The sequence below is a fragment of the Hirundo rustica genome, chromosome 10 (assembly GCF_015227805.2).
Source record: "Hirundo rustica isolate bHirRus1 chromosome 10, bHirRus1.pri.v3, whole genome shotgun sequence".
In the NCBI taxonomy this organism is placed as follows: Eukaryota; Metazoa; Chordata; class Aves; order Passeriformes; family Hirundinidae; genus Hirundo; species Hirundo rustica.
Window position 1 is genome coordinate 1263605 of NC_053459.1, and position 26890 is coordinate 1290494.

The 26890-nt window shown below is 43.5% G+C and overlaps 1 protein-coding gene across 2 annotated transcripts in view; it reads left to right on the forward strand.

The window, feature by feature from the left end:
* The window catches only part of VAMP2 (vesicle associated membrane protein 2), a 57551-nt gene that overhangs the window by 14569 nt on the left and 16092 nt on the right, over positions 1-26890 (forward strand). For both annotated transcript variants that reach the window (XR_005702422.1, XM_040074411.2), the window contains exon 2: positions 21548-21665. Coding sequence is in view for 1 of the 2 variants with exons in the window: in XM_040074411.2 (XP_039930345.1) it covers positions 21548-21665 (118 nt within the window). In the remaining variant the exon portion in view is untranslated. The remainder of the gene's footprint in view (positions 1-21547; positions 21666-26890) is intronic.

Sequence of the window (26890 nt, forward strand, 5' to 3'; positions counted from 1 at the left end):
GAAGGGCTCCACCCAGGCTGTTCCCATGCGGGCAGCAGCCCCCGGAGGCCCGGCTGGGCCCAGCCCGGCCGCCCACACGGGCAGCAGGGCCCGACCCGGGCCTGCCCGGCACCTGCGGCGTTACCTCATGGCTGATTCTAAAGTGAGAGAGGCAGATCTGCTGCAGATTGGAGTTTTAAGTGTCCTTTCCAAAGTCGCATTGGCATCCTTATTGGTCAAACTAGCTGCCAATATCTTGGCCAGCTTTCTGACAGATCCCTGTCCTTCCCCCCAAAAACCACTCCACAGTCCTGGCAGGGAAAAACATCTCACATTTCTCTATAACCAGAAAACAAAACTGTGCCAACCCATGATAGGTAGTTAGATGGCTGGCTAAGTACTTGAGATCATATGTTGTAGCTAAAAAGTTATTAGTGGGAATAGGGACTTTTTCCCTGTCTGGTGCAGCTTCCACTTCTGTGGTGTCAAGGAATCCTTGGAGCTGCCGTCCTAAATTCCTGCTCTATTGCAGTGCTCTGTGCTGGTGACTGCAGCCTGATGCACCCTGCACTGCAAACAGATCCTGTCAGACTGACAAGACACTGACAGAATTGTAATAACTCCTCTTAAAGTCACTTTAATAGTCTGAGCAGGTCCTGCTGGGGTCAAAAATTTATGGAGCTTATCACAGCAAAAAAGGCAGAAACCCACCTGGTGAACTAGGAAGTGTTCATGGGTGAAGAGCTCTGGAAAAAATCTTTAGTTCAGGTTATTGTTACCAAAGATCATCTGCACTGATGGAGGTGTCCATGGGCATTGTTCACTCCTGCAGAGTTCATGTGTCACTGCCACACAGAAACAGGAGCTGAAGCTGAGCAGCAGAGACAGATCCTCATGGATCGCCCTCTCAGAGCCACTTCAGTGGGCATCAGGCCTTTGAAGTGCCTCCAGAAGCTGAGATCAGGGGACTTTGTCCAAGGCTGTGGTGGGCTCCTGTGGCTGAGCAGAAGCTGCACCTCACTTCTGTTTAATCCCATCCTTCCCTGAGCCTCACCATGAGGCACAAATCCCAGGGGTTGTGCCAGTGCTTCACCTCAGCAAGGAGCTTCACCTGCTCTAAATATACAGAGTACTGGATCTGCTGAGAGACACTCAGCCACACAGAGCCATCTGGAGGTGTTGCTCACCCCTCTGGTTTATAGCTCCAAAGGTTTGAGCAGTTGCATCTCCACAAACCTGCTGGTTGTTTCCTTTATTGACAGTCCTGTCTAAACAACATTGGCTGCTTCTCAGCAACACCTGCTTGCCCTCTGTCTTGCATCACTTTCTCATTTGCCTTTTCAGTTTTTAAGAAACAACCTGCCTCTCTTGCTTTTTTGTCTCCAGATGTTTATTTTGATAAAGGCAGCAGATTTATATAGTGACCGTAAGGAAGGAAAGTCAATTTATGTGTGTCAGCTGTCTGTCAATGATCTGATGGAGAGCTGAACAACACTGGGGTGCACTTCATCAGCACATCCCATTTAGTGCTTTGCTCGTGACCATATGCTGTGGGAGGGGTGTTGTTACCCGATGAGGACAGAGGGAGATTAAGGCCCTGGAAAATCCTGGTCTCCCGGCCCTCGCTCCTCATTGGGACTGCCTGTGCTTTGTGGGTGTTCCTCTGCTCATCTGAGAAGTGGCTAAACTGATGTAGGATTTGTTGCTTCCAGGTCACAGGCAGCTTCAAATGAAAAAAAAATGAACTAAATTAAAAATAAAATTCTAAGCTTTTCTTTTGGTTAGACAGTTTTTTTTAATATAGCAATTTTCCCATGTTTCAAAGCAAGAGCAACTGCAAGAACAATCTCTTATCTATCCCCATGATGAGAAGGAATTACATAAAGAAATATCATACATAAAAGATCTCAGTGGGTGCATGGTCCAGAAGGAATAGAGCAACATGAGCGCAAAATTCAGCTATTAATAGCAAAGCACTGCTACCTTCTATTCTCTTAAGATCTTGTTTAGTTTGGCAAAGTATAAACAAAATCCGAGAAATTATGGGAAGTAGATGCAGCAAGACTTGGTTGGATGCAACAAATGGTTTTGATGAGAGATGTTATTACTCTGGAAGTGAGAGGATAAGAGACCTTGAGCTGAGTATTTGATATTCAGAATTCCTGATAGTAGGATGCCAACAGAATTTCAAACGAGTAATTGTGCAGGAGTAATTGGACAGGTGCCACAGACTGACTGAGGCAGTATGTCAAGAACTGTTACAGTATGAGGCCTTTGCCAGCTCTCAGTATGAGGCCATGCTGTTCCCACCTTTTCTAGGATGTTCTGTTAGAGTCCTTTCCGTGTCATGAGAAAATTGTGCACTTTGTTACGTCTGACACCACTTTGGGGTTTTTGGCTGTGTTTTTGGGCTTTTTTTTTCATTTTGCATAACCACGCTATCTTACTTCAGCAGCTAAGTTTAGATACCAGTCCTAAAGTTTCAGTTTTCCACCCTTATTTTCCCATGGTGCATTTGTAGAAAGCAGAAATCACAGTGGCAGCCTTTGGCTCACCCTGTTCCAGGGTGAACAGGCCCAGAGGAACTGGTTGAAGGGAGTGCTGCTCCCAAAGATGCAGTGACTCCTTCTCCTCCATCTCTCCCTGTTTCACACAGCTCTGAGTGGATTTCTCTTGGGTATTGTCACTTTGACCACCAGTCATTTCCATGGCAGCGTGGAGGGCTGACAGCGCACACCACGCTGCTGCAGGAGGGCTCCACTGTGGGACAATGCAAGTGGTCACCTTGACTTCTTCTCTTTTCATGGTGGGGAGCAAACATATGGATTAGTAAGCAACAGACCCTCAGTTTTCATTTGAGAAAGGAAAGAGAGTGACTCATTCTGAAGCCATCCGCTCCAAGGGAGGAAGATCTGAATTATTAACAGCGTATCTAAACATGACGGGTGCTGACACCTTCATCTCTTATTTTTACTGTCGTGGATTTTCTTCACATGCAGTGAGAGAATTTGCACTACAGGAACTGTTAATGGTTTCATGCTTCCTACCCATTTTCAGCTGACTAATTTATGGAAAGCCATTACTAGGTGAGTCATTGCTTTCACAGGATTAGTGTGGCTGAGATGGAGCTTTGGGTGTTCCTTTATTTTCGATATTTGCTTGAAAGGAACGTCAGAGCCACATTAAAACTGTTATCATTTGGTATAATAGGAGACCTCAGAGTCTCTGCTCTACTTGATCATGTACAAATACTTCGGAGATGCTCCCTATTCCTACAAGCTAAACAAACAAGAGAGACTTATCTACATTCTAGATACTCTGAGTCAGGGTGGCTCATTGTTCAGAATTTGTGCCTAATTGGGTTGGAATTAAGTAATTCCAAAGATTACAAACAAAGCAATACTGGGAATCCCACTGTAAATCTCACTATAAAGAGCTAATTGCAGAAGCACATTTAGTCTCTGGTTGATCTTGTTGAGAAGTGGACTTTCACAAGTTAAAAAGTGTAATGTACAAGCCTGAGGGTGAGGCTTCTCCCCTCCTAATAAATGAATTGTGGGTTGAAATCCATTTGGGCTGTCTGTATCATGAATGTAACAGGAGAAAATGTAATGTGTGAAATACTCGAGCACTGAATGAGGGGCAGATTTCATAGCCAAAACTCTTTGTAATAAATAATTCAGAAATATTTGTTCAATTTAGACAACAAACTCAGGTGGTAATAGAACAAATTTAAAAGAAATCCCAAACTGATTTTTTAAAGCTAATTTACTCATCTGTAAACCTCTAAACTTGTTGCAAAATGCACATGTTACTTACACCCAATTACAAACTCTTAAAGAAATTACAAAGCTCTTCATAACAGTGCTTGAAAATTGGTATTTTTGCTGGATAAATTCTGAGGCAGATCTTTAGCTGCTACAAAGAAAAGTGACTCTGAAGCCCCAACTTTTCTTTCATTGTAGTTGAAGATCTCTTGTGTATGAGCTTCTTTTTTCCCTGAGGGATTTTAAAATTCTTAAAAGTTTTTAAAAACCAAAAGAAACATGTACAATAGTGACTGCTGTGCATAAGGTTGACAATAAGTGATCAGTGGCTTGTTAATGCTGTTACAGAAACTAAACATCGATCCTGTTAATCAATTGGTGTCAGTACATGTTTTCATGTGTACCCCCAAGGGTGTGATTTTGAAAGAGTTGTTATTTCAAAATTAAACCGTTAAAACCAATCATCAAAATGATCACAAGAGCATGTACTTGCCTACATATCAACAATAAACATCCTTTGGCTGCTGTTTTACTGTGTGAGTCTGTGGTGGAAATGGAATTCCATTGGCATTGAGTTCTGTAAGAAGATTCAAAGTACTTGCAGTATTTAGAATTGAATTGTTCCACTGTGCTTTTCCAGTAGGATTTTTCTTAATGGAAGTGTGTTTGGACTACATATTCAGTGGCCATACGTCTGGATTTTCAGGCAAGAATTTTCAATTTTCTTCTGAACGGAAATCAATATGAACATTTGTGATGGATTCTTTTATTTGTACTTTCAAAACACCCCACATTTTTCATGTTGGTGTTTCATTCAGGGAAGCTGAGTGACTGAATGCAGAGGAAAAGCAAAGCAACATTCTTTGGAAGCTGAAGGATTGCCTGCTCATGTCTTGTACCACTTCTACATAAAATGAGCAGTATCCTCCCCTGGAGAGCCACTGACGTGACTGAGGTGTAAAACTGAGTAACAAAAGCAACAGCAGAGGCTAAAAAGAGATGCATGCAAGGCTTTTAAATGGTTCTGGCTTTGGCCAGCCTTTCAAAAGAAATACAGTTTGTGTCATTGCCCTTTTACCACCCTGCTAAAATTGATGGAGTGGCAAAGACCTCATAGATGCAAATTCCTCAAAGCTGTGGAAAATCAGTAGGCAGGTGGAGGTGAGGCCCCAGTTACTGCTGCCAGCTTAGGAGAAGTGAGCAGGAGAGAACAGGAGCCTGTCCCTCCTGTGCGCAGCTGTGGTGGGACCTCACCACACCAACGGTGCTGATGCTCCCTGGAGGGGAAAGGCTGGAGCAGAGCTGGTGGATGTGACAGTGAACGGGAAGTATTGCAAGTTAGCAACTCTGGCAGGATGGTACCAGAGGTAAGCTAAAGGTGTCTTTGTGACTGGGGAGGGATGTAGCAATTTTGGATATTAAGCCAGGCTTTATTGGTTTAGTTCCTCATGGAACAGTTCATAATATAGCCTGCAAAGGTTGCTTTTTGCTGACAATTATATCATCATAAAGCAGGGAATGAATGGAGTAGTTCTGAATAGCGCTGACGCTTTAGACCAGTAGGAGGGATAAGGCTCAGTATCAATAACAACTCCTAGGGGACCCTACCCACAAAAAAGAGCAGAAATTGATACAAAGTGAAGAAGTATGATAATATACTGTGAGAGTTTGTTCTATAAATAAATGAGCCAGTGGACCGACTATTTGTCCTGCTTTGATGCATTTAATTTCCAAGCAAACTAACGTACAAATGATAATCACATGAAAATCTCTCCTTTTGGATGCTGACTGTTGTCTCCAGTTGCACCAGAGAACAGCTGAAGTGGTAAGATGGAGCTGTACCCCACTGTTAAAAGCCCCTTGGACATTGCCTGATGCACTTTGGAGCTGTGACAGTAATATTTTACTATAATTGCTTTCTTAAGGAGATGACAGGGTGCTGAAGTTGCTGTCACTTTTTCCGTGTGAGTTAAACCAAAGATGTGTGATTCAGACCTACTCACTGACAGAATGCTCTGAATTTACATGATTAAAAAGTTCTTCAGATTAAAAGCAATTCATCAAGGCATTTCTCACCAGGAAAATATCTGTGTCAGATTAGCTCCTTTTCCTCTACGATGGTAGGATCTTACTGAATTCAAGCAAAATCTCTGAACTACCTGCACAAACCATCAGGTGGGGAGTTACATAATGTCTGTAATTAATCCCAGATGTAAAATTCTGCATGTTCAAGATTGAAGGCTGAGTTGAAGTTCTTTCAAAACAGAACAAACCAACCAGAAAACAAACAAACAAAGAAACAAACAAACAAACAAAATAACAACACAGAAAACACAAAACAAACAAAAAACAAACCCAACCCCCAAAACAGCAACAAAAAAACCTAGTACAAAGTGGTACCACAAACTCCTGAAAAAGAATCTTTTTCAGAAAGCCAGGCCCTTTAAATCTATTGAATCCCATGAACTGTTAGTCAAAATCTTAATTAAAAAATGTTTAGCAAAAGGTGTTAGAAGGTTCTTTACGATTCTGGTGCTGTTCAGGAAGGCTGTATATGGAAGTAAACTGCAGATTGTTTGGAAAGTTGCTATAAAAGGTGATTATGGGGCATCATCAATATATCAAAATATCAACAACCACTTCCAGACTGTTCTTTTATCCTAGTTTGAGGCTCCTGGAGGTATTGCTATTAATCCACAGAGGCAGAGGGGTGCATTACATCTGATGGCTGCGGGGATGCATGGGAATGCAACAGAATTATTGCAACTAGTAAGAACTTGCATCTGTTTTTAAAAAGCTGTGATGCTGTGCAACCACTTAGATGCTCTGATATTTATGAGGTCCTGATTCCTCAGGAAACTGACTGGACAGAAACTGGGAATTTGGTACATCTTTATCCAGAGAAGGTTACAGCAGGATGCAAGGGAGGAGTAAGAAACTGGAACAGTTGCTCCATTGATAAGAAAAGTTGGATCAATATTTTTTCATGGTGTTTGCTCCCCTGTGTGAGCACAGAGTAAAACATAATTTGCTTTAACCCTGCTTGGTTGGATGATGATGGTGAGACTGGGGAAGTGAATGCTGTTGTATTCACTCCTAAAGGGTGTGAGAATCTGTTAGTGTTTAGTGACTAAACAAAGAGTATATGAGCAGAATAAAACCCCTCTAAAATCAGCAACAGTCCAGAAGGTGAGATTGCTACAAAATTGGGTTTTTTATCTGCAAGTTACAGATTACATTTCATTTACTTGAATAACCTGGATGTAGTAGTGTGAAGAGATTAGCATAATCAACAAATATATATTTTATCTGAATTTAATTTAGCATCTATTGATAAAAATCAAATTAATTCAGCTAGAAATTGATTTTTTTTCCAAATGAACTGCAGCTTGGATCACAGACTAAGGCCAAAATGCCATTAAATCCTGATTTATTGTGTTGTGTAGACAGATTATTTCAGTTTAGATTTTTAAGCCACTACAAGTTTTTTGAATTACAGCAGGGAATAGTGTGTTGATGTTCAAGTTTTTAAAATTGAAATTTAGCCTTCATTTAACCATTTAAATTAATAACCCACTAATCCTGGATCATTATGGTTTTGTTTGCTAGACTGGAGAGTAATCCAATGTCCAACATCTCCCTGAGTTCTGATGGTTACTGGTTTTGAGATACACATGCACATACATTCATGCTTATGTATTTATGGCATTACTTCAGGTTCTTAAATAGCATAACAAACTCTTGTGCTAGTAATTTCTATGATTTTTGAAGTGAATCAGTACTTCACAGTTTATTATTTAACTTTTCATTTCAGAATTGCCCATGAGAAGTCTGATAATTTTTTTTTAATCATTTGAAAGTAATCTCTGATGACTTCTATTCAGTGGATTACTCACAAGCTGTTGGTTGTTTTTATTTAAAATCTCATTAAAAATGGAAATATCTATCTGTTCATTTAGGCTGGACTAGTTCTGTTATTTTTTTCCTCCACTTGAATGCTAGAATCTGACTTCAAAATCTATTTTCCCAATAACACTGTAGTTTTCTTTCTGATAATACTTGCCTCAGTTAAATAATTTAAATATTCACAGGCAGCAGGTCACAGACTGCAAACATCAAGATTTTTATATTATTAAATTATTTCTAACCAGTTCTAATTAAGTCTAGGGAATTGAATCAACCCAGTTATAAAGAGAGGAGGCACAGAACAGGTGAAAATGTACTTTGCCAGTGATTTCATATACATTTCTCCAGAATAGGCGTGCTTTCTACCAAGGTACAACTTTATCCGGAGAAGCTTCTAGCAAGGAAAATTACTTCTATTCTTTTCTGTACTGAATTTCTCGATGGATATTCAGCATCTCTAGGGCTTCATGGATAAAATAAAGAGCTTGATTTTAAGGTTTTCATGCAGGCACCAAGATTTCCACATATCCACCAGTGACAGTTCTTTCTTTCCTGGATGCTGTGGTCTCTCAGCTGGTTAATGATTGCAGGGCCTGTGCTGCAGGGGCATTTTGGGCACCCTCAGTGGGGACCCTAGCCCGAAGCACTGCAAAGCATCCTTGCAAGGGTTAATGTCTCTGGTGCCTCAGGAGCTTGGGTGGGTTCAAAGTGCTCAATGGGCCTCAAAATGTCCAATACAAATACTGCTGGGGAAGGGAGCAGACCAGGCTGGGGCAGGTCTGAAGTACTACTCAGTCATCCCTGGAGATAAGGGAGTGCTCGAGATGACCTCTTGAGTCCCCTTTCATATAAATTTTCTCTTTTCCGTTGTTGTCTTAGTGGGGGGGGGGGGGGGTAAGGAAAAAAAAAAAAAAAAAAAAGAGAAATTAAAACCTCATTTAGAAGGAAATTTTCTGCCAGAAACACTCCCAGATATGTCAAAATCCATTGCTTACATTGAGAACTGACGGACCTTGCATGGTTAGTTCCCAAAATTTTTACAATCAGTCCAAAGCTTAATGATTTCCGATTGCCATCTAAATAAAATCTAGTTTTATTAACTTTAAGATGCCTTATTGGTATGAAATGCTTTCTGCCATGTGCCAACTGTGCATCTAGCGTGGAGCAGTCTCCTGCCTCTCCCAGCCTAGACCATCTGTCTGCGAGAGTTTAGGGCGTGGCACACACGTGGATCCTTTTAAAGCATGACTCGTTTGCTGAGTTTCGCTGCGTGCAGTGACCGTGTTGGCTTGCTGGAAGCCCTGGGCAGTGCACTGACAGGTCACTGAGCCCCATCTGCACTGGGCATGCCAGCCACAGGAGAGTGAATCACGCTCTGCAAACCCCCTGTTGCTCAGGAGCTGTTGGTGATGAGAGACTCGGGGATGTCATGGTGAGGAAGAGAAGGGCAGGGGGGCAGAGTGCTCCTGGCTGCCTGCAAGTGATGTCTTAGGATTTCAGGTTTTATATTGTTCAAATCCGGTGCTGCATTAGTGCATAACTCCAAACTCCATACAGAGTGTTAGTCACTGTCTTCACACTTTGGTCAGGCACAACAATTCCTCTGGGCCTGGAACTCAAGGACACCCTACAGTCTCAGGCCCTGAAAAGTAAAAACAAATGTGAATTGGGGGGAGCAAACTGGGGGTAAATGACTTCATCACCTGAAGCTGTAATTGGAGCATTCACCCCGGAGATGCAAATTAACCAAACTCTGGTTAATAGCAATAGTCTGAAAAACTCGTGACCATCATCCACCTTGGCTGTGGCCTCTGGGAGGCTCTGACTGCCCAAGGTGTATCTGTTGAAGGCCTTTAATAAATACCCACTTTATTCTCTAACTCTGTCCAGCCTCTGTTCTATGGAGCCACCCCAAGGCATCACAAGGGATTTGTGAGTGAGGCTATTATTTAACCAACTCACTGGGAAGAAGTTTGTGTTTCCTCATGGATACGAGATCCATGAATTTCCACATTCTGCCGCTCTCTGTTGTCTGTGGTATCTAGGAAAGTTAGTCATGTGTGTGGGCCTTTATTGTGTGCATTTATTTATTTATCACCGCTTCCCTTTTAAAACATCTCTTGGTTCCCTAGGGAACTGCCTTCAGCCCTGCACATTCCTTCCTCTCTTTGGCTGTCGCCAGGTGTGCCAGCTGATCCTTGGGGTGGCTCCCTGGAGCAGAGGCTGGACACAGTTAGAGAATCAAGTGGGTGTTTATTGAAGGCCTTCAACAGATACACCTTGGGCAGTCAGAGCCTCCCAGAGGCCACACCCAAGGTGGATGATGGCCACGAGTTTTTCAGACAATTATGAGTTTGGTTCATTTACATCTCCAGGGTGATGCTCCAATTACAGCTTCAGGCAATGAAGTCATTCACCCCCAGTTTGCTTCCCCCAATTCACTTTTGTTTATACTTTTCAGGGCCTGAAGCTGTAGGGTGTCCTTGAGTTCCAGGCCCAGAGGAATTGTTGTGCCTGACCAAAGTGTGAAGACAGTGACTAACACTCTGTATGGAGTTTGGAGTTATGCACTAAATGCAGCACAAGATTTGAACAATATAAGAGCTGAAATCTTAAGGCATCATTTCCCCAGGGCTCCCAGTAGTGCTGGGAGAGCCGGGAGCCTGGAGCCCCACCACAGCACTGCCCCAGAGTGATGGCTCCCCTGCACAAGGACACAAAGGCCAAAAAAGGAACAGTAACAAAAAAGGAATTGCTCTATCAGTGCATTGAATCTTGCTGTAGTAGGCTGAATTTGTTGTGGACAGGTGGATGTAATTCCCAATATTTAGTTGGGATGGCAGTAGAAAGTTATTTATTTTTATGGACATAAAATGCATGAATAACATTTACTTTTAAAGTATGTATCTCTATCATAATTGTAGTAGCAGGAGTTAATACTTTGCCCTTCAAGGGATGTAACAGATGGAAAATTTAGAGAGTTTGAAAAGTAGCTTTGAGGGCAGCAAATGATAACTATGGGAATGCTTCAGTCATCTGAATTCTGCCTTATTTATATAAGCAGGAGTTTATGGTTGATTATAAATGAGTTGTTTTGTCCCAAGTATGATTGTCACCAGTTCTTCTTGTCACTTGAATAACATACGGACAATTCAGATTTTTATTAAGTCTTTTAAAGCATAAATTTAAACTCAAATGTTCCTTCTCAGTCCCAAGGATTTTTTATTTCTGAAGAAGGACATGAGAAATAAGTGGTTACTTTTGAAGTCTTGTAAAAGAAATTAATTTCCAAGTTTCAGATGAATGGAAAGCAAAGCAGAAATACTCCTTCAGCAGACAGGGAGGAGTCTGTTTCCATTTACCCAGAGGACCCCAAGGGCTGCTTATAATGATGCAACGCACTGGAGATTTTCACGCATGAAAATGTTTAGGCATTTTCACAAATGGCAAAAGGCAGTGTCTCGAATGTAGCAAATCTGAAAGATACAACCAGAGTAAACTGGTATTTACTGAATTAGTAGATGTTTATAGATTAATTGGGGGGAAGAAAAGCAAAATTGAAGTTCAATTTGTGGACTGTAGCATTTTGCAGGTGTGCAGGTGTTCACAGCATTGATCCACAGAGCGTGGCTGTGAGCTCCAGAAATCACACTGGGGTTCATTTAAACATAATCTCTGTGTATAGCAGAGATGATCATTAAAAAATCAGTTTGAAGGAAAGATAGATGATAAAATAAACGTGGGAGCTTACCCTAAGGAAGAACCACAACGCTCTAGGGGATCCCATGAGGACAGGGAGTTCAGGAGAAGGGGCTGTAATGTTATAGACCAATCTTACTTTACACTTCTTAATTTTCAATATAGTTCATAATTTTTTGTTTGGAGATATTTAATGAATTTACATTAGTTTACCAAACAACTTTTTTGGCAAAATAATCTAAAAAAAAACTTTTAAAAAAATCTTTTTTAAACGGTCTTTAAAACTCTGGCTTTGTTTTATTCAAAATATGCTGTGGGTTTGGACTTTTTTTAAAATTCTGTGAGAATTTGAAATGAGAAGTTTTCTTTTATTGCTTTAATGTGTTTTTTTGGTTAAATGGCATCCAGTTCTAGGAATGGATGGATGTTGAAACTGGGAAGAAGGGACATTGTGAGCGAATCATAACACTGTGGGAAGGTGGAGCCCCTGTGACAGGACAGTTGTAAATGATAGCTGTGCTTCATGGAGGCTCTTCAGGAACTGAATGTGACATTTTGGGAGAAATAAGGGTGAAAGTTTGGCTCTCTGTACAGATCCCTTTGCTGTTCTCTGACATTTGCACAGACTGCTATTTAGGTGGGATAAAATATTCACTGCAGTTTTCTTGCCCAAGTAGTTAGACAAGATTTAAACTTAACAAGCCTCCTGATAATTAAGCTTTAATATTAGTAGAGATAGTAATTACCCTACGAAGTTTAGCTATGATGAAACCGCCACTGAATCGCAGTGGCAAATACATAGGCTACAAAATCTCCTCGCTGCTGATGGAAATGTGACTGTCTTTTGGCTGTTTTGTTGTTTCTGGGACTTTAAAAACAAACAAACAAACAATCAAAAACATGTTGAGTTGATTTATTTCTAAAATGCATCAGCGGTGCTGGGCAGTGATGTATAGGAAAATGGGAGGCCTCAAAGCCCCCTAGGTTTTAATCTGAGTCTCTTAAAAGGCAGGCAGAAAAACCATCCTTCACACTTAAGTAAATACTCCTTAAGAGCAAGGAAAGCTTCTCTCCTTTGAGAGCCTTCCTTGTTTCTCTGTGCCAGACAGAGACCTGCCCACAGCCAGAACGAAGGACAGCAGTGGGTCCTGCAGCAGCACATGAGGCAGCGAGCAGGGCAGGCTGAGTCAAACCATGCCCTGCTCTCTCTCCCCCTCCCTGCCCAGCTGCTGCCTGTTTCTCCAGAGGGTAAATCCCACAGCACTGGAAGCCCGCACAGAGAGCTGGAAGCAGGGGATGCTCTCACTCCTCTGCACCAGAAGCACAGGTGATGTCCAGCCGTGAGGTGAAGCATCAGCAGCCGTTCACAAATAAGACTTTGCTTAGAGCTGGCCATCTCCACTGAACCATGTCCTTAGGGATTGCTCTGGAGCTTCTCCTTCCAGGTCTGTGACTCTGGAATGTCGGGCAGACCAGGGTGTTTAACATCGCTGGGCTTCCTCAAATCTACTCTAGCTTTAGAGTGCCGAATTTCTGAAACATTTCTCTAGCAACATGTATGCTATTTATGTCTTTGCCCTATAGTTTGTTATCAAGGCAGATTGCATTTCTTAACTTCCAGTAAGAAATGGCAGCAATGATGGTGACTCATTTATTGTTTTATTCTTGCTTTGTTTCAGATGTATCCCACCAAGGCTCTGAGTAAAGCTTTGTTCTCTTAGGCTTCCTCTCTCTCACAGCCTGCTGTACTTTGGTGATTTATGCTTTCATCCAGCGTTGTGTGTTTGCAATCAGTTTTTTCTTTCCTTAATTTCACATCAGTAACTTAGGGCAAGAAAAAGAAAGGCTTTGTGTTGTCCAGGATTTGACTTCTCTGCTGAATCTCTTCTTTGTTTTGGTTTGTTGGGCTTTTGTCACTGTAGCTGCGGGGGGTTGTGTCTTCTTACGCCCAGTAAAAGCACTTTCCTATCTATAAACTAAAATTCCTCTAATAAGGTTTTCCAGGGAGAAAAGTGCACCTCTTCCTGTGATGGCCAGGCTTTGTGTTATTTTTTCAGGTGCATAACCTCACTGTGCAGGACAGGGCTGAAGGTACTGAAGGTACTGAAGTACCAAAGGCTGGTGCCAATGCACCTTACAAAACAGAGCGCTCAGGGATTTAAGGACCACATCAGCTCAAATGAGCCACATTAACATAACTGATGGGGCTATTGGAGCAGAAAGAACTTTTATAAAAGAAAATTCTGGTTTTTTTTGTAACACTGTGTTCATTTACATACATTAGATTTCAACTATGTTGAACTGGCTTCAAATAGTAACCATTTTGAGAGAAAATTAGATCACGGACACGATATTAGTGCCAGTTTTATTGCCTTTAGCCCACATCATAACCCAGATAACTGAAGATTAACAAACTGAAAAGCATCAAAGTAATTAAAAAGGGAAAAAAAAGAAGTTTACCTTTTTTTCAGCTAGTGAAGGCAAATTATTACAGGAGCCTGAAGCCTGCCAGTTCTGAAATCTTGTAAGAATTAATAGAAGGTGCAATCAATACTACCTAGGAACGAGAGATAACACTTCCTTCTGAAAACTGACTTCAGTGCAATACAGTGTTCTGGTATTTTTCTGTGTAGACATTGCACTGAAGATAGATTTTAGTTATTAACTATTATGAACATATAACATAAATTATTTTCCATATGTTTTACTAAACTAATTTCTATCTGAAAGCAGCCTGATGCAAATTAACCAAATTATTCATTTAAACAAGCCAATTGTAGAAAACAATAAATTACATGTCTCTTTTTGCAGTATGTTAATATCTGTGTAAATATTGAGAGAGGTTTTTTATTATTGCTTACACCTGTATTTGTTTTCATTCCCTAATGAAATAAAAATCTCATTTAGTATAAAGATTACAATTAGTTTTGTATCAGCAAATGAGAATTAACCCTTTTCTTTAAAAAACCACATAGCATGGGACTGAAATTGGCTGAAGTCACAGGTCAGCCTGTGACAATTCCCTCAAAAGAAGATTTACTTTAGAGCTGGTTTGGGTATTCTTCAGTGCCCTGCATGTAAGTACATGAATTTGCAGATGTGAAGATGAGCATGGCCTCACGCTCCCCATCAGTAACCTGCATTAATTCTGTACTGCTGTACAATGTGGACACAGATTGAGATCCACCTTATTATTGTATCCAGCAGTAAAATGTCCAGAAATGGAAATGTTTCTAAATTAATATGACATCATAGATGTTAAAAATGATGATGTGAAAAATAAAAATATTCCTCCATTCTTGGTAGGAAAGGAAACTCAAGAACCTCACAGTCATAACACAGATAGTAAATAGTGTTTATGAAAAAATTTTCAAGATGCAGGTATGTAAATCCAAGGGCTTAAAATTATGAAAGTTCTTAAAAATATCCCTGTAGATCAAATTTTCCTCTAATCCTTGAAGTCAGTAAGCAACATTTGTTGAGCTTGCATGGAAGATATTGGAGAAGAGAAATCAGTTGGTCATTACTAAATTAACAAATGTTGATCAAATTAAAGATGATGTCTTAGGGTTCCTCTCCTTTTCCTCTGTGTGCATATTTAGCACAGCAGATGGTTAATGCAGTCATAGTAAACTAGTGGGAATATTTAATTAAATATGTTCCCAGGACATTAAATGCAGAGTATTATCCTTTGGCTGGTGATCGGAGTAAATATTTGGTAATAAGGGAGAGTCCTTGTAGAATATTGTTGGTAATACATGAAAAGCACATTTGAGAAAAGAGCTGTGCTCAAAGCAGAACTTTATTCACAGGATGAACACATCTCAAATGCTAATTCCTTTTATATGTGAGGTTTTGTTCTACCACCGATTCACTATTACTCATTCCACCGTTATTACGAATAGCACGAGGAATAATTTGAAATCTGATACTCCTGGAATGGAATTAGTCTAAGTTTGTCTGTAGCCATTTACTTGTCAATAGTCACATTTCTACTGAATACTGAAGGGCTCGGATAGAATAAAAGCACAATGAAGAGCAATAGCTGTTCGAGCAGAGATGCTTCCCTTGTAAGTGAAGGAAGTCTGTTTGCTCTTGTTGGGAGTTAATTCTACTCCCTCTGAGAGGTCTCAGAGGGCTGAAAACACCTTTCTGTAGTCTGGAAATCCCTCCAGCCAGAGTATGCAAATGTCCACTAGCCCAGCAGTGATACTGCTCCGTCAATCAGCTAATTATCTCCTCAGCCTAACCACTTTTATGGTATCATGGCTTTCTTTACTCCCATCGAGCAGCTTTTGTTTGTTCCCCTGCAGAAGTGAGATTAGTAGAATGAAACCAAGGATAAACCCAGCCTATTAAAACAGGCTGGTTAATAACTGGAAGGGGGAAGGTGAGATAGAAATCTGAACTAGGTACAATTAGTGGGCAGCTGAACTGAAAAGCAAATTATCCTTCTGAGAGCATGTCAGAAGTGGGAGGTCATGGTCTCTAGCCAGGGTTGTGTTTTGGAGAGTCCTCTCACCCTGCAGGCAGAGAATGTTGTTACCTACTTGTAAGAAGAATCAGAGCCTGAAGAACACTTAATTTTATGGGGGTGCCAGAGGTTTCTCTGCACCTCCCCTGACAGAATTAGTGTGTGGTTTTCAAAGAGTAACAGGACCTACCATTCAATGCCATCCCATTTCACCGTGGGAAACCCAAAAGATTTGGTAGGAGGTGCTGGGATGGATAATTAACATCTCCTTCCTGGACACAAAGAGAAACATGATTGTCCACCCACAACTGTGGTTGGCTCATGTTGATGTGAAGTTTGTACAGTTAAGGACTTGAGTCTGGAAGGCTCAGAATCTTAAGGAGTTTAAACATCTATTTCTTCGAGAGGTGACACGTGAACAGACGAGTACAGAATTTTAGTCTGCTCTATTTTTCAGACTGGATTTTGCTAGGATTGTGTCAATCCTCACATAGCCACGCTGATTAGTAAGAAAGCTTTTTTAGCTAGTCCTGGCTAAACTGACCTCGTGCAGAAATAAAATCCCACGTGGTAGCATCTGATTAACACAAAGCTGGAAACCTGCAAATTCCTCCAGAACGAAGACTCAAAGTATTGTCAGTGAAAGCCCCTCTCTGCAAACTAACAGTGGGAAAATTGGTTTAGCTGTTACTGCAAAGGAATAAAGAAAGCAAGTCCAAAACTAGCAGCAACCCCCCAGGGCTATAGAGCTCCTTTATTTCCTTAGAGATCCTCGTGCCTCAATGCTTTCCAGTGCATCTCAATTCACAGATTAATGTTCTCTGCATTAGGGATGATGTGAGATGGGTTTGTTTCTGCAGCTACTCCTTGGACCAGAATCTTCACTGACAAGCATAGACACTAAAGTAGTGTATAAATTTCCATTTGTAGCTAATTTTAATAATTGTTTTAGAGTTAAATCCCAAGAGTATAAAGCTATGGAAGTGTTCTGATATATTTTACAGTTAACAGTGTATTTTTCAAATGCCTTTGAAACCACAGACTGTCAGACTCTACTTCCACAACGAAGCCCAAATGGGTGGGTGCCTTTTGAAGGGGTCCACATGGAAAAATTATCTTAAATAAACGTAAGTTACAACAGTAAATATGTACTACGCAAATATGATATCTGAACAGAAAAAACAAAAACAAACAGCAAAAAAACAAAAAAACCAAAAAAAAACCCAAAAACCAAAACAACAACAAAAAACCCAACAAACACAAAAAAACCAACAACAAAAAAACCACCAACAAACACAAAAAAACCCAACAAAAAAAATACAACAACCCCACCCCCCAAACTAAAAGGGAAGAGAGGTAGTGCAGTTTTGTTTTATTTGAACAACAGGGAAAGAGTTTGAGGAAAGAGGACTGACTGGGGCTCCTCAAGAATTGTCTGCTTCGTTTCATTTTTGGTAGGGATCATTAATCAGATCTGCTGCACGGATGCACATTCACCACCCCTCCTCTGAGCTTTGCCAGCTGACACCCCCTAAAGCTGTCTGACGTGCTTCTCACTTTCCAGGTGCTACCACCTTTAGCTGTGTTTTCTCACTGTTTGAGTCTGAGCGGTAGAAAATAACTCCTGCTGTTAGAAACAGGTTGAGAGCTTTGCCTTGGGTCAGAGCTGGAGAGGAGCAGGAGGAAGACAATGAAGAGGGCTGGGCTGCTCTGCCACAGGCTTTCTGTGCCATGGAGAATTCCCTTCATCTCCTTGTACCTGTTTCCAGCCATATGTAGGGATAACAGCTTTTCCTTAGCTTAGTGCAGTGTTGTTAGGATAAAGACTTTGGAGGGATTTGGTCCTGTAGTTGGAGGCTTTAAAAAGCACTTTGGATGGATAAAAGAAGATGCTGAAAGCAGCCTTGGAGGTCCTCATGCAAGCTGTGCCAAGGCACAGTGGTGGCCTGGCATCCTCCTGGTATTTGCATCGTGCGACTCCCTTCCCTAGACTGACTAAGTGAAAAAATTCTGCTGTGTAGCTCACACATATGAACAAAAATGAGTGTGTGTCAGATGATTTCCCAAAATATTAGATACACAATCATCCTTAGTGTTTTTTTCAGCCAGAGCTGAAATGCAAAACAGAAACACTGGCTACCTCCAATTCTCTTTTAATTAAGAGCTGCAGCTGCCTTTGACTGTCAGATCTAAATAGCAAGTTGCTTCCAAAACATCTCAGCGAGATGACAAATCTCTTAGTCATGAATTTGACCTAACAGTTTCAGGCCCAACTGGAAGAACAGAGGATGTCTGAGTCAGCTGAGACCATTTTGCTGAATCACCCAGAATGTCCCTGGATGTTTCTTCCAAGGTGGCTGCAAACACAGAGCCTGCACTGCTTTCGGTCTGTTGGGTTGCTCGTGTGCTGACTGATCCAGACCTGGCTTGTGCTCTGCTGTCACAGAGTGGTTGCCATTTAAGAGTATTTGCTAGGGATTCATACCCTTTTCCACCAACAAGAACAGAATTTTGTTCCTCTTTCAAAATTAATCCGACTTCTTCTTGGGAATGGCAGTTCTCAGCACCAATGGTAATTTTTCTCCTTTTCCTAAAAATAGCTACACAAGTCTGATGGCTAGTGATGGAACTTTTATATGGATTTTGCATTCTTTTGTAGCTCCTCAAAAGCATGCCAGATCATGAGAAATTGTACTTTAAAGTTGTGATGCTTCATGTATTCCAAAAGGAAACTTCTACGACATAGAGCTAATATTTTTGCATAAATTTCTTTGAATAATGCTTCTGAGAAATTATAAGCTGATATGACATGGTACAGAGGCAATAATAGAAGAATTATGTAAATGCAGGAAGAATTATGTAAATGTAGGCTGGACTTTAATTCTAGAATTTTTGCTCTATGATATCACAGAGAATCTGTGCTTTCAAGTGACGCAGGCCTTCACTCCCCTCCTTTACCAGAAAGCTTAGATTAGATTTCAGGTAATTAATTTCAGGTATGTTAATTACGAGCTTGCTGTGCCTTACTGTAAAGATTGCCATCTCTCTTTGGTGGTTGCAGGAACTCCTGCTGCATGGTCAGGACAACTGTAAAAACACCTGTTCTTCCCATCATTTCCTCCCTTGTGCAGGGAGCAGAGAAGCCCCAGAAAATGCAATCGAAACCGAATTAGATGGCAGCAAGAATGCTGGGAGAGAACAACCGTGAAAGTGTTTAGGCATTTAGGTATACATCTACTGTATGTCAAGTCATTTTAAGGACAGCTTGGGAGGTGCAAAGAAAAGATGAGAATTACTAGGCAGAAAAGATACATGGCAGAGCTCCAAACATTGGGGTTATCTCATAGCTCTGACCAAGAACTTCATTGAATTTATAAGCTCTGCTTACAGCAAAACATGTGGCAGGAAAAAACTCCTCTCACATACTCCTCTTCTGTAGGCTCTGGCATTCCAACTCAAGAGAGCAGCTCTCTTGACATTTGTAGTAGTGACACCGTGTTTCCACAGAAAAAATCCTGCTTGTGTTCGTTGGGAAAATGCCTATTTACTTCCTTAACAGCAAAGAAGTTTTACAATTTCAGTTTTATCTCTGTTGTTGTACTGGGATTTCCCTTTGAGGCTGTTGATGCCTCCAGGGAGATCTTGTTTTGCGTTGTGTGATGTACATTGTAGTCAGATTTTGATCCTTTGTAACTCAAAATAAATCCTGTTGGGATGCTGCCTCATGGCCATTGGTGGAGTGATTGCCTTGCAGGTGGCAGCAGCATCTGTTTTTTATGTTTTTAGTGGTGGCTGTGATGTCCTCAAAGGATAAGCAAGGGGTGCATGGCTCAGTTTCTTCTCTTTCAGCTCAAGCTTGCTAATGACATCCTCATCCCCAGTTAAAAAGTGAAGTGTAAGCTACAGCAGTGCTGCAGGTCTGCAAACAGCTGCTCCATCTCTGGGAGTTTCTGAGGGTCAGTGCTATCCGCAGGGACCTCAGCCCCCAGGCAATACTGTCAAACTGAATTCTGCAGTTTAAGATACCTTTGGGGAGCTAACTTTAGTGCCCCTGGGCATTTTGACAGCATATTAATGAGGCCATAATTCCAGCAGCATTAATCAGACCCCAGGATGTAGAAGGGAATGATTCACAGAGAAACACTGTGTTCTCTCAGTCTGTCACTGTGGGGTGGCATTGGTAATGCATGAGTGGGATTTGTGATATTTTTCAGTTCACATGCTCAGGGATTTCCTCTGCAGCTGCAGGAAGGGTTTTATTTCCCTGAGGGAAGGAGTGAGAGGGGTCCCTTGAAAGGAGAGGGGAGGTTTCTCAGGTTAGAATATGGCTGTGAAGGATGACTGGCTGAGGTTCAGGGACCCTGCTCAGGCTGGTGGGGTGATTTGTCTACACAAACTCATTCTCTGAGACAGACCAGAGCTGTTGCTGGATTTTCAGGACATTTTGTTTTGTCCTTTGTTATAGAGCAAACTGGAGAAAGCCAGTGCTGAAGCTTAAGAGCTTCTCTGCAGAAGATTGGGGCTCTGTATACAGCAGTGCTGCAAATACTCCTCCAGGGGCTGTGGATATGATGAAGCTGCTCTGGTGGGACATTTGGTGACCAGGACTGGGGAGGGTCAGCATGCCAGAGATGACTGACCCCACGGGAGTGCAATTCTGACTCCCACTTCCCCCTCTGTTTCTTTTTCCTTTCCTTCTGTTTGTGATGGATGTGATCACCTTCTGTGTCTGTTTGTTTCCTTCTGTTTGTCTTTGGTTGGTGAAGTCCAAGCACGAGGAGCAGGGCAGTGCTTTACTCTGCACACTGAGAGGGAGCACAAGGACACAGCCCATCTTTTACTGCATTATCCCAAAGCACCCAGAGCAGAGGGGGCTCCCCAGGTGGGACATAAGCGCTGCCCTGCTAGCCAGGCCTGGTGCTGGTGCTGCCTTGGGAAGGCTGACCTGGAACAGAGACTGGGCAGAGCCAGAGAATAAAGCAGGTATTTATTGAAAGGTGTTTAGGATACAACTTGGGCAGGGCAAGAGCCTGACCAGGGCTACACCCAAGGTGGACCCAAAATGGTCACAAAAAATGGACCCAAAATGGTCACAAAATGGACCACAGGTCACGAGGTCTCCACTTTCATAAGTTTTGGTCCATTTGCATATTGGGGTTTAATTGTCCAGTTACAGCTCCAGGTTATGCAGTCCCATCCTTCTTGTTCCTCCCTCCAGCCACCCTTGTTTGTGCTTTTGGGCCTGAAAGTTGTCCTTGGTGTCCAGCAGGAAAAGGATTTGTTTTGTGTCCCTGCTCTGTGCAGAGCTGAGTGACCCCGAATTTGAGGTCAGAACTGCACCCCTGCGCAGCACAGAATCTAGAAAACATCAAAGATAAAACTTAAGGCATCATGATCAGTTTGGCCATTGGCCAGCTTTAGGGTAGATAATCTGAATTGTTTGCCATTTAAAAAAGCAGCAAGGGAGGTGGTAGAGTTTGATAAAGTCCCATCAGGAAATAGTGTAAAAACTGATTGTGGTATGAGAAGGAATGGAACAGTAGGGTTGTGATCCAGGAATGGAAAACATGGGTTGAAACAATGGAAAAGTTCTTTGAAGAAGAAGGTACTTTGAAACTTCAAAAGTTCTTTGAAGAGATAGGTACTTTTTACTTTTCCAGAAAAGGGGCAGTGAATAAGTAAAGATGGTTTTTGTCACTTAGGTTCTCTGGTTTTGCTCTAGGTCTGTTCCAGCTTCTGCCCAGGGTCCCAGCGGTGCTGCAGGGGCTGCAGGGCCCCCTCCTGCCACCAATGTGTCCAGCAACAAGCGGCTGCAGCAGACACAGGCCCAGGTGGACGAGGTAAGTGGCTCCAGGACATCTGCTTGGCTTCCTCCCTTGTGCAGCTCCTGCCCATTTGAAGGCAGTGGGTCTAGGAAATGAGATCTATCAAAGGAGGCAGAGTGTTACCCTGGTTTTTCTGAGCCTTTTGATTTTCTTAAATGGAGTCAGATCTTTTAGTTACTGTAGAATATTAGAGCAGTTTTCTACCTTTCCCACAGATGTAACATAAACAAATCCTTTGTTTTTCATTCTCTGTCCTTTGTTTGCATATTTCTAACCTGAAAACAATTGTAACTGACAATTGGTCTGGCCACTGAGGCTGAGGGGTGGAAACCCCCAAAAGCCAATCTTCTGCTAGACCCAGAAATGTATAAAAAGTAAAAAATAAACAAAGGGGCTCTCTTCTCTCTGCTCTCTCAGCTGGGAGCTGGTTCAGAAGGACCTCTGCCTTGCGAAATCTCTTGTCTGTGTGTGACTGCTTTGTGTGTCTCGGTGACAGCAGAGAGTACAAGAGAGATCCTGAATATAAACAGCCCTGTACCAGGAACAATTTTGCAGATTAAATGTGGGCATTGGTGCCAGTTCAGGAATTTCTCCCAGTCAGTCTGGTTAGGAGGAAATGTCATAGTGGAAGCAGCTCTTGTAGTGTGCTCCTGCTCTCCTAAAGGTTAGATGCTAATTTCACAGACTGTTGAGACAGACCATCAGCTTCTCATAGATAGACTAAAACCATCAGAATTGAGGCACTGAGGGTGGTGTTCATTAGCTAAAGCTCTATTGATTAATCATCACAATTTATTCTGGAAAAAAAGCCACCCACACATGATGTCATAACAGCATCTTTAACAAATCACCACTCCTTTTCTTGATCTTGGAGGACCATGTACCCGGTCCAGCTTGGATCCTTAAATTCTTGTCTTGGCTGTAATGCCAGTGTCCATCCAACTGCACTGGGAATGGGAATAGTGAGCACACCACTGCTCTCGGGTGCAGTCCCTGAGCGTACCAGGACAGTAGCAGCTGTAGCATCCTTACACACCTGTTGTGTGCATTTGTGTGCTGGGTATTAAGGAAAGAATATTGTTAAACCCCTCCAAAGACTGAAGTAACTCATCTCTTACTGACTATGGTGAAGCTCACAGAGCTTGTGTGATTTTTAAATGCCAATTTGATAAAATACACATTAGAAAATATGTACGTACATGCATAACAGCCTCTATTTTCAAAAGCTTCGAGCATGCTTTAAAGGTAGTAGAGAAGACCTCAAAATATTCAACTCAAATCCATTTCTTAAGATGAGTTAAATACATCTGTCAAAATGGGCTTTGTCTTTTTGAGAAGCTTTTCTTTGTTGAAAATCTGGAACAGTGTCTTTCTGGCCTCCCCATTGTTGGTGCTTAGATGTGTTCACAATATCCTCTGGTTGTAGAAATATCTAAACTAGGTTATCTTTATTTCTTCTTCCAGTGGAAAAAAGGATTTTAGCTTTTGTCTTTGGTCAAAATAATGAAATAAACTTCTTGTACTGAAAATGTTACATCATGGTGGTCCTGTAATTGTTTATGTGAATGACAGCAAAATTAACTGCCCCTAAAATATGATAAAAATTGTCTTTTATTATCTTAAAATGAGTGATGCCTGGGCTCTGATACATAGGACTCTTCAAGTAGATCCTTAAAGATGGATCCTTATCCTCAGTGAGGATAGTGAACCCCTGCTTTGTGTTTAAGATACTCTGTATTCTGACTCTTTTCATTTAGACCCATGAAAATCTGTCTTTTTGTGGAGATGACAACATAATTTTGGCTGTTACTCTTGCCCAGTATGAGGGGACAATAAGTAGTTCTTGGATTTGAGGATTATGTGGGTGAAATTCAGGATTCTTGGGGGGTTTTGCCTTACATTTGAGAGAGAGGCTGCAGTTGATATGGAATCACAGAATGAACTAGGTTGGAAAAGACCCTTAAGATCATCCAGTCCAACCTATGACCTAACACCCTGTGGTGGTTTCAGGCAGATTTTGGGAGAAACCCTCCCACGGGGCCCCCCTCCCCTCCTCCAACCAGTTCGGGAAAAAAGATTTCCTCAGAGAGAAGTGGAAAAAACCTGTTTATTAAACAGGCAAAGCACTCCCAGCACAATACCCGATGACAAGAGCTTCGTGCCGCTTACGGAGGGATAACAAACTTAAAGAAAGTCTCCTCTTGAGGGTCGTCACTGTGCTCCACCGCTCCGTCTCTGCTGACGTTGGGAGAAAAGGAGATGTGCAGGGCTGGTCTTGGTGGGGTGGGTCCCCGGTGGAGGCCCCCGGTGCTTCCCCAGGTCCTTAGTCCGGAGAGGTTGGAACAGTTCCGAGGAGAGGGCAAAAAAAGCAAAAAGGAAGGAAAAAAAGGACAAAAAAGAAAAGAAAAAAAAGCAAAAAGCTTCAGCTATTCTACAGCTTCTAACTACTCTAGCACTAAACTAACTAACTGCCGGGGAAAAAACAACAGAGCTTCTTTCGTCTTGCCGTGTTCCAACTCCCACGCTTCAAGGTCACTCCGATGAGCAGAGTTTTCCTGGGGAAAAACAAACCGCGCTTGCCCTCCCCCCCTGCACCCAACAGACGATTGGGGATACACAGTCACCCCAGGACACACCCCCTCATCAACCAAACCATGGCACTGAGTGCCACGTCCAGGCATTTTTAAACACCTCCAGGGACAGTGACTCCACCTCTCCCTGGGCAGACAATTCCAGTGCCCAGTCACCCTTTCAGTGAAGAATTTTTCATGGGTTTGGAATTGATAGCACATGGTCAGCAGGTCCTTTTTAACAGGGAAATCACAACACAAGAATAGCCAAGGGAGGCACTTCCAGCACTCTGAGGTCGCTGGGGTGACCCTGGCCTGTGACGTTAAGGGATCCAGTGTGGTGATGCCATGGTGATTTTTCACTTTTCCTTTTTATATAACTTTTATGTATTCTCAATACCCTTGACATGCATATTTATAATTTTTTAAACTTTATATTTTAACATAGTCTGGTACTTTGCTAGGCCAGAAGACCAAACATGTCAAAAGTCTTACAGCAGTTGGGGGACTGGAAAGGTTTATGAAGTCTTGAGATACCAAGGCCCTCTCTAAAACATATCCTGTAAAATAAAACTAGGCCCATCTAGGAGGAACACTTTAGAATAGGGAGATGTCACACCATTTATTTAAGCCTCTCATTGAGGCATCTTTGTTAGATAAACTAATTTGCAAGGTTTATAAATATATATACATGATCTACTGTGTGTGTGCATTTTGGCATATGCCACCTTGACAAACTGTTGTACCCTAGAACAGAGGCCAGACCAGATTAAGAGAATCAAGTGAGTGTTTATTAAAGGCCTTCAACAGATACACCTTGGGCAGTCAGAGCCTCCCAGAGGCCACACCCAAGGTGGACGATGGTCAGGGGTTTTTCAGACAATTATAAGTTTAGTCCATTTACATCTCAGGGATGAATGTTCCAATTCCAGCTTCAGGTAATGAAGTCATTCACCCCCAGTTTGCTCCCCCCAATTCACTTTTGTTTTTACTTTTCAGGGCCTGAGACAGTGAGGTGTCCTTGAGTTTCAGGCCTAGAGAGGAACTGTCTGAATAAAACCGGAGAACAGTAACTGACAGGCTGTGGAGCTTTAGAGTAAAGCAGTACAGAACTTGAACAATATAAAAGCTAAAATCCTAAGGCATCACTAGCATAAAGATACTTATTAAATAACCAAGTAAAACCCCTTTCATCTCTTAACCGTGTCTGGCTTTGGCCGAGCCTCGCTGAGCCGTTTTTCCCGATTTCTCGCGGCTCTTTCCGTCCGCTGCCGTCACCTGCAGGTGGCAGCAGAGGCGCGGGCAGCGCTGGGAACCGGCTCCGCACCAGCGCCGATCCTCCCAACGCCGCACCACCGCGCCGATCCTCCCAACGCCGCCCCGGCGCGCCGATCCTCCCAACGCCGCACCACCGCGCCGATCCTCCCAACGCCGCCCCGGCGCGCCGATCCTCCCAACGCCGCCCCGGCGCGCCGATCCTCCCAACACCGCACCACCGCGCCGATCCTCCCAACGCCGCTCCAGAGCGCCGATCCTCCCAACGCCGCCCCAGAGTGCCGATCCTCCCAACGCCGCCCCGGCGCGCCGATCCTCCCAACACCGCACCACCGCGCCGATCCTCCCAACGCCGCTCCAGAGCGCCGATCCTCCCAACGCCGCCCCAGAGTGCCGATCCTCCCAACGCCGCCCCGGCGCGCCGATCCTCCCAACGCCGCACCACCGCGCCGATCCTCCCAACGCCGCCCCGGCGCGCCGATCCTCCCAACGCCGCACCACCGCGCCGATCCTCCCAACGCCGCCCCGGCGCGCCGATCCTCCCAACGCCGCCCCGGCGCGCCGATCCTCCCAACACCGCCCCGGCGCGCCGATCCTCCCAACGCCGCTCCAGAGCGCCGATCCTCCCAACGCCGCCCCGGCGCGCCGATCCTCCCAACACCGCACCACCGCGCCGATCCTCCCAACGCCGCTCCAGAGCGCCGATCCTCCCAACGCCGCCCCAGAGTGCCGATCCTCCCAACGCCGCCCCGGCGCGCCGATCCTCCCAACGCCGCACCACCGCGCCGATCCTCCCAACGCCGCACCACCGCGCCGATCCTCCTAACGCCGCTCCAGAGCGCCGATCCTCCCAATGCCGCCCCGGCGCGCCGATCCTCCCAACGCCGCACAAGCGCGCCGATCCTCCCAACGCCGCACAAGCGCGCCGATCCTCCCAACGCCGCACCACCGCGCCGATCCTCCTAACGCCGCACCACCGCGCCGATCCTCCCAACGCCGCCCCGGCGCGCCGATCCTCCCAACGCCGCCCCGGCGCGCCGATCCTCCCAACGCCGCCCCGGCGCGCCGATCCTCCCAACGCCGCACCAGAGCGCCGATCCTCCCAACGCCGCACCAGAGCGCCGATCCTCCCAACGCCACACCAGTCCTCCCAATGCCACACCAGTGCGCCGATCCTCCCAACGCCACACCAGCGCGCCGATCCTCCCAACGCCACACCAGTGCCCGCGGAGCGCTGCAGCCACTCCTCTACCTCCAGCAGGAATCCCACCTGATTCCTCTAGACATGGTAGAGCTTATGTCCTAAGGGAGAGCCCAACCTTTATTTATTTGACAAAAAATGAAATCTCACCTGGACAAGTGTTCACTGCAGCCAGGTTAGATTCAGTAAGTAGT